The 6,819-nt window shown below is 50.1% G+C and overlaps 1 gene segment (V, D, J or C); it reads left to right on the top strand.

Moving 5' to 3' along the window:
* Positions 1-1,895: 1,895 nt before the first annotated feature.
* LOC105310052 overlaps positions 1,896-6,819 on the top strand; it is a gene marked incomplete at its 3' end in the record, with an annotated part of 11,722 nt that continues 6,798 nt past the window's right edge. Inside the window, 2 exon segments of the V gene segment in view lie at positions 1,896-1,990; positions 2,094-2,396. Of these exon segments, the coding sequence occupies positions 1,945-1,990; positions 2,094-2,396 (349 nt within the window).

The raw sequence follows: 6,819 nt of genomic DNA, 5'->3' as shown, positions 1-6,819 counted from the left end.
TTTTGGAACAGAGCTCCTGAAATCCATGAATTTCCAAAGTGACCAGAGCTAGAAAGGAGTCTTTTGTTTGTTAATAAGGTGACTTTGGGACTCACCAGAGGGAAGGAGCAGGTGGCCAGGAGGGCCAACTGTGTGCTTAGATGGTTGGAACTCTCAGTCATGGTTCCCTGACCATGGGGGAGGATAGAGGGGCTACAGAGCAATGGCTTTCCATGGCCAGTGTACATCAACCATGCCCAAGTAATGCTGGAGAGTCTGGTGCCTAGAGAGGGCCACACCCCTTCCCCACAGCCCACCTTATGCATCTCTTTCATAATCAACTGATAGCAAGTAAAATGCTTCTCTGAGTTCTGTGAGCTCCTCTAACAAATGACTCAGATCCAAGGCAGTGAGCAGGGATCATTGGACCTTCCATCTATAGTTGGTCGGTCAGGAGCAAATGTAATAACCTGAACTTGTGACTGGCTTCGGAAGTTGAGGGTGGGCTTGTGGGGGATGAGGAAAGTCTGGTGGGACTGAACTCTTTACCTGTGGAACCGGATGCCATCTCCAGGTAGATGGTGGCAGAATCCAGTTGAATTGTAGGGGTCGAATTTCTCAAAACCTCCACCTTTCACATTGGAATTGGTGTCCATAATTTAAACATAGATTATATTTCATCTAACCTGTCAGAGGCGCATTTGGTGATTAGAGCAGAAATTAACACAACTCATTCTGTCTGACATGCATTGAGCCTCTCAAATACAGATGATGAGAAATTAAATAATCATGCGAATGTTATTAAACAATCTATTAACAGGGACGGGTCCAGGATGGTGGCACAGGAAAACGTTGAGCTCACCCCCTCCCAGGACACAGTGAATGCTCAGCGACACTGAGGACAAGTTTCCTGAGAGACACTGAGGGCCGACTGCACAGCTTCTGCACAGCGCAGGAGAGGCCCACACAGAGAAGGTGGGGCTGGGGAAGCTCTGGGCGCGGAGGGAGGGCTCCAGGGTCAGACGAGGAGGGGAGGCCATTGTTTCATCTCCTCTCCACCTGGAAAGCACAGGTGGGCGCTCTACCCAGGGGCTCTCTCCAGCATGTATGGCCTCCGTGGCACGTTGCAGGACACCCCACCTGGATTAACTCCAGCAGGAACATAGAGCTCCACTGTGCATGCACACACAGCTGCCCTGAGTCCGCTCCTGCAGTGCAGCTGGCACCCCGGGGGACACAGTGTCTGCCCTGACCCCAATCAGCCTGTCACACCACCCAGCACAGTCCACACGGAGGTCGCTTCTACACACATCCACATTTTCAAGATCAGGAGAGAAATTATTTCATCTAATTCTTGGGACAAAATATAGGAAGTCAAAATAATAAGAAGACTTGGGAATATGCTCCAAATGAAGTAACGAGAAAAAACAAACTTCACAGTCAAGGGAGCTGGAGACAGACAAACCCTGTAGTCTGAGTAGAGCATGAAGACTTGCTGAGATGGTGGGGAGGCCACATGAAGTGACAGCTATCGTGGACCTCAGGCAGGGGGACAAGGAACAGAGCAGTGGGGAGGCAGGAGCTGTCTCTGAAGGGCTCTGGGCACCAAGTCACACAATAGTGTCTTAGACCTGGACACCAGGGGGCGCTGAGGGCCTGCTCTTGAACTAAGTGTATTAAGAGCTGGGACAGCCACCTGGCACTGTCTGGTGCCCTCTGCTCAGGCTCACAGCTATGACCATCCACCCGCCAGGTCCCACACAGCCCCACCCCTTTCCACCCCCTGACACCTTCAGACAGAGAGGCCTTACCCTGGTCCCAGTGAGGGATCAGAAAGCTTTGGGTCTCATTTGCATGAGTGGACCCTCCCTCTGTCAGAGCTTGAAGAGGGGAGGGAGAGACTTGGGGGAAGCTCTGCTTCAGCTGTGGGGACACAGAGGGCAGGACGCGGTGATCATCTCCACCATGGCCTGGTCCCCTCTCCTGCTCACGCTCCTTGCTCACTGCACAGGTGACTGGATATGGGGACACATACAGGGAGGACACACAGGACCCTGCTCCCACCTCTGTCTCTAGCCCCAGCATCACCACCTCTGTGTCTCTCCCTCTTCCAGGCTCCTGGGCCCAGTCTGTGCTGACCCAGCCGTCCTCAGTGTCTGGGGCCCCGGGACAGAGTGTCACCATCTCCTGCACTGGAAGCGGCTCCAACATCGGGCGTGGTAACAATGTGGGCTGGTACCAGCAGCTCCCAGGAACAGCCCCCAAACTCCTCATCTATGGTACTAGCAGTCGACCCTCGGGGGTCCCCGACCGATTCTCTGGCTCCAGATCTGGCAACTCGGCCTCCCTGACCATCCGTGGGCTCCAGGCTGAGGACGAGGCCGATTATTACTGCTCAGTATGGGACAGCAGTCTTAGTGCTCCCACAGTGCTCCAGGCCTGTGGGGAAGTGAGACAAGAACCTGCTGTTTCCTGTGCAGTGGGGCTTCCCTGAGCCGACCCCACTGCTCTGACCAGACAGCTGCCTTCTTTGCGTGTTTAACCTAAAAGTGAAGGTTGAGAACCACCCCAGGCAAATGTTCTTTAGAGAATTCTGCCCCCAAGCCTGTCCTTGGTGGCAACAGATTGAGTAATTTTCTCAAGTTGAGCAATTTCTGGGCACCAAGGTTTGGCTGCTCTAGGGACAGATTCTGTGACAGGTTAGTGCACAACTAGGTACACAGAATTCAGCCGCATCTGAATCAGGAATTATCAGTCGTGTCAAGTACGGGTCCCCGTAGCAAGTGCTACCAAGAATGGGCTCCTAATCCTGTGTTTATCATTATAGGAGTCGAACTTCAGGGTCCTGTCATTACATGGCTCAGGTCTGGCACTTCAGGCTCTTTAACCATCACTGGGCTGAGGCCTTAGGTCGAGGCTGATACTCAGTGCACCTCTGTGACAGCAGCCTCGGTGTTCACACAGAGCTCCAGGCCTGTGGAGAACTGAGACCAGAACCCCTTTTTCATCTGCCAGGAGTGGGAACGCCCAGCAGCGCCCACTCAGCCTGCGTCTGTGGCTTCTGCTCCTTCTGATTCTGCTGCTGCCTCCATGGGCCCAGGCTCATCCAGGGTCAGCGCCTGGGAGTGAAGGCTCCTCATGTCCCTTGTGTCCTCAAAGTCATCACAGCAGCAAAGGGTCTCAAGAAGACAAAGGCCAGATCCCCATCATTTGGGGATACAGAGACTCCACACTGATGTTCAGGGGCTGAGGTTGGGTTCCAGTCATGGTCATCTCAGACCTGAACTGTGACTGTGGAATCCTGCATCTTCATCATTGGTCATTTACCTATTTCCAGAAGTTTCCAGAGCTAAGTCGCCCTCTCATGAGTCCTCAGTGCGAATGCCTGATCTTTCTGCTCACGGGGAGGTGTCTTCTGTCCCTGCTGCCCCAGCCCCGGAGTGTCTCAGGCTCCAGCATCCATTTGGGGCTTTGGGAATGAGCACGTGTCCATGCCCATCGATGTGAAGACCTAACCGTCCATTTCTTCTTGTTCAATTGCACAGTTTGATACTTGCAGACAGATGGTGAATAATAATGAGGTAAATTCACAGTGACCTACTCCTGGTCTCTGTGGACATGGCCTCCTCCCTGCCCCATTAGCTCAGGTGCTGGATGTAGGATGAAGTCATGTGTGTGTGGGAGACAGTGTGAAATATCGTGTCATAAATGTACCTCTCTGTGTCTATTTGTGTGTGTTTATTAGGAATTTTTTTTTTAATTTGGTGAAAGACTCTTTCAGGATCCATCGAGACCACATAATTTAACCTAAGATCTATTGAAATGATGTGTGACATTAAAGGTTGATGAATATGGAGCCCAACGTGTATGCCTAGAATAAATCACGTGTGGTAATGTTGCATCCACTTAGTAATCTGATACTGACGTATCTCTGTTAATATTTTATTGAGAAGATCTGCATCAATATTTTTTAGTACTGGTTTGTAATTTCCTTTTAATGTATTTTACTGTCATTTATAGGTATCTTTGTTATATCTAACTTCAAGAAGATTTGGGAAATTTTTCATTTTTCTCAATATTAAAATTTCTATATACACACACAAATAAGGTCAAAATATTTGAAACCTCTAAAGGTTGGTTATGTCCCTGTGACTTATTTTTTTTGGCATGTGGAATAGTTTTGTAACAATGTTTTCTGTTTTTTTCTATGGAAATTGCTGTCTTCATTCATTTCTTCTATCAGAATCAATTTTTTAGTCTTAGGAAATATTATTCTATTTTTAATACACATTAACAGAGTTTTGATTTTTAATTTTCCCTATGTGCAACTTTTTTATTTGTATAATTATATATAATCCATTTTTAAGCAAAATTTAGTTAGTGGTCGTTCTATCATTTTAAACGTGTTTTATATGTGCCAATTAGACCAAATTTTTGTATTATCTCTGTAATTTATTGTTTCATTTATTATTATTATGGTGAAAGGTATTTCTTATTTGTCTTTTTCTTTTCTTGTCCCTGGCAGAATTCTCTATTTCTCCCTCTTGGTTGTTCTCTTTATCATATGGTAAATACTATACTGATATTTCATCAAATAAGTATAAAGAGATTTTTTGAAATGCACAAACCAACACAGTCTCACTGAGCCCGGATGTGACAGTCTTTCTTCTACTCATCTGCATGTGAACCTCAAAGTCAACAACGCCCAGATGCCCCTCTGATGTCTCCTGGCTCAGAGACTCCACGCGGGCCCAAGGAAGACCCTCTCCTCCCTCTAGGGCCACAGCAGTGAGCACCAGGGCAGACCTGGCCCACGGCATTCTGGGAAAGGTCTATGTGGGAGAAAAATTCAGCCGCAAAGTCGGGGTGGGGGGCAAAACTGTGAAGAAACTGCATCTGTGGGGTTGGAATATAAAGCTTTGTCATCCATTAACCCTAGAGTCCCACAGATGCCAGGAGTTACTATAGATTAAACATCCTGGTGCTCACCTGGGTGAAAAGTGAACCAGTCCATGAGATGAAACTGTTACCTCCATCAACTGCAGCCCTGTGCCAGCCGTCACCTGCGTCCCCTGGCCCTGCTCCCCGGGTGAAGGAGACCCCTCTGTGACTGCTCAGACTATAGGACCGTCCCTGACTATGATCACCAGTGGGCAGGTTACTGCAGGTGAGGAGACCGTGCACATGGTGCGGCCGGAACCCATGCATGGAGGCGGGGACCCCTGGACAGTCCTCAGGCTCCTTAGGCACCTGCGGAAGCTCCCTGATGGCTTCTGAATCCATCAGTTCACATCTAAAACGTCAACGGGGCCCCGGGAACTCCGACCTTATCTTCTAAAAGCCCCATTTCCTGATGTACCCCTTATCCCTCAGGCTGCTGTCTCTGCCCTGCTTCCTCCCCCTGGAATCCCAGGGACATCGGGTTCACCGTGGGGCACCTCTGGAACCTAGGCGGGGTGACAGGCCAGGCCCAGTTCAGGCCTCACAAAGTGACGGCTCCGTCCTCTGTTGTAGAAGGAGCGGTCGTCATGGTTAGAGGCCCAGCGCCCGCATTTACACTCAGGACTTTCAGCTGCACAGTGTAGGGAACCCGTAAACTCCTTAGGAGGCCACACCCACTCCTCTCTGACACCCAAGGCCACTTGTTCACAGGACTTCCCCCTCCTGACAAGGACCAATTGGCCTTCATTAACACGGCCCAAAAAGAAATAAAAAGGCAAAGAAAAGGTCCTGTTGGTCCTACAGAAATGCCGGGTGGCACAGGTCTGCGTAGGGAGGTCACGCACAGTTTCTGCCCATCTGACCTGAAGTCGAGCTCAGAGCTTCAACTTTGAATCCACTTTTAACTGTGAGTTGTTTTTTGGGGTCATCGTGATATTTCTCTTAAGTCACTTTTTTATTTCAATTTCTGATGAACTCCAAGTACTACAACAAGACACACATGTCGGGCTGGAGAACGCACACCCCAGTCCTGTGCCAGGAGAATGCAAAACAACAAAATATCTGTGCTACAGGCTTCTGGAGCACCAATTTTGCTATCAGACAGCGAAGACACCAGTTAATTTACAAGAACCCCCTTCTCTCCTCCCACAAACACAGAAGAAGAGATGGAGAAGCCTGGGGAAGGGGAGACGCCCGAGGAAACAGTCCAGTCTCTGAAGTGTCACCAGGTGGGGTGGACGGGCCAGTTGCATCAAGGATGGAAGCCTCTCTCTCCTCTTGTCTGTCAGATAATTCCTGACAGGTCATAAAACTCCGTGGATGTTTTAGACACGATACTTTTGAAGGCCATGGAGGGGTCAGCCGGCCTCTTCATCTGTGCGCCGTGGAGGGAACACCCAGCACGTCACACACCTCCCTCCTCCACAGCACAAGTCCTCTCGCCTGCACATGGACTTCTGGCAGAGCTCCCGCCACAGCTGGCCGGGTCTTGCACCTGGCGGGTCTCCTGCTCCATCACCCTCAGCTCCCTGGAGGTCCGGGTATTCCTGCACCACGTAAAGCACAGGGACGATGTCGTGGCCTCCCACGTGCTTGACCCTTGCATGGTGAATAGTGACCCCGTGGATGAGTGACACATGCCGGTCAGTAGCGCAGAGCATCAGAATTGGCTCTTCTACTTGGGAGCCTGAGAGCTGGGCCATGAACCTGAGCGCCTCAGTGTTTCCATCTGATGAACTGGAATAATAAACAAACCTGCAGGTGGAGCTGGGCTGCGGGTTCTCTGAGTTAATGGGTAGAGAGTGTGCAGCTGTGATGGAAGTGATTTCAGCGGGTTCACACTGACATCTGTGTCGCGTAAGTGGAAAATAACTCCTGGGGGGACACACAGTCTCACAC

The sequence above is a fragment of the Pteropus vampyrus genome, unplaced genomic scaffold, assembly GCF_000151845.1.
Source record: "Pteropus vampyrus isolate Shadow unplaced genomic scaffold, Pvam_2.0 Scaffold1013, whole genome shotgun sequence".
Classification (NCBI taxonomy): domain Eukaryota; kingdom Metazoa; phylum Chordata; class Mammalia; order Chiroptera; family Pteropodidae; genus Pteropus; species Pteropus vampyrus.
Note: the sequence above shows the minus strand (reverse complement) of the source record. Positions and strands in the feature narration are given on the sequence as shown.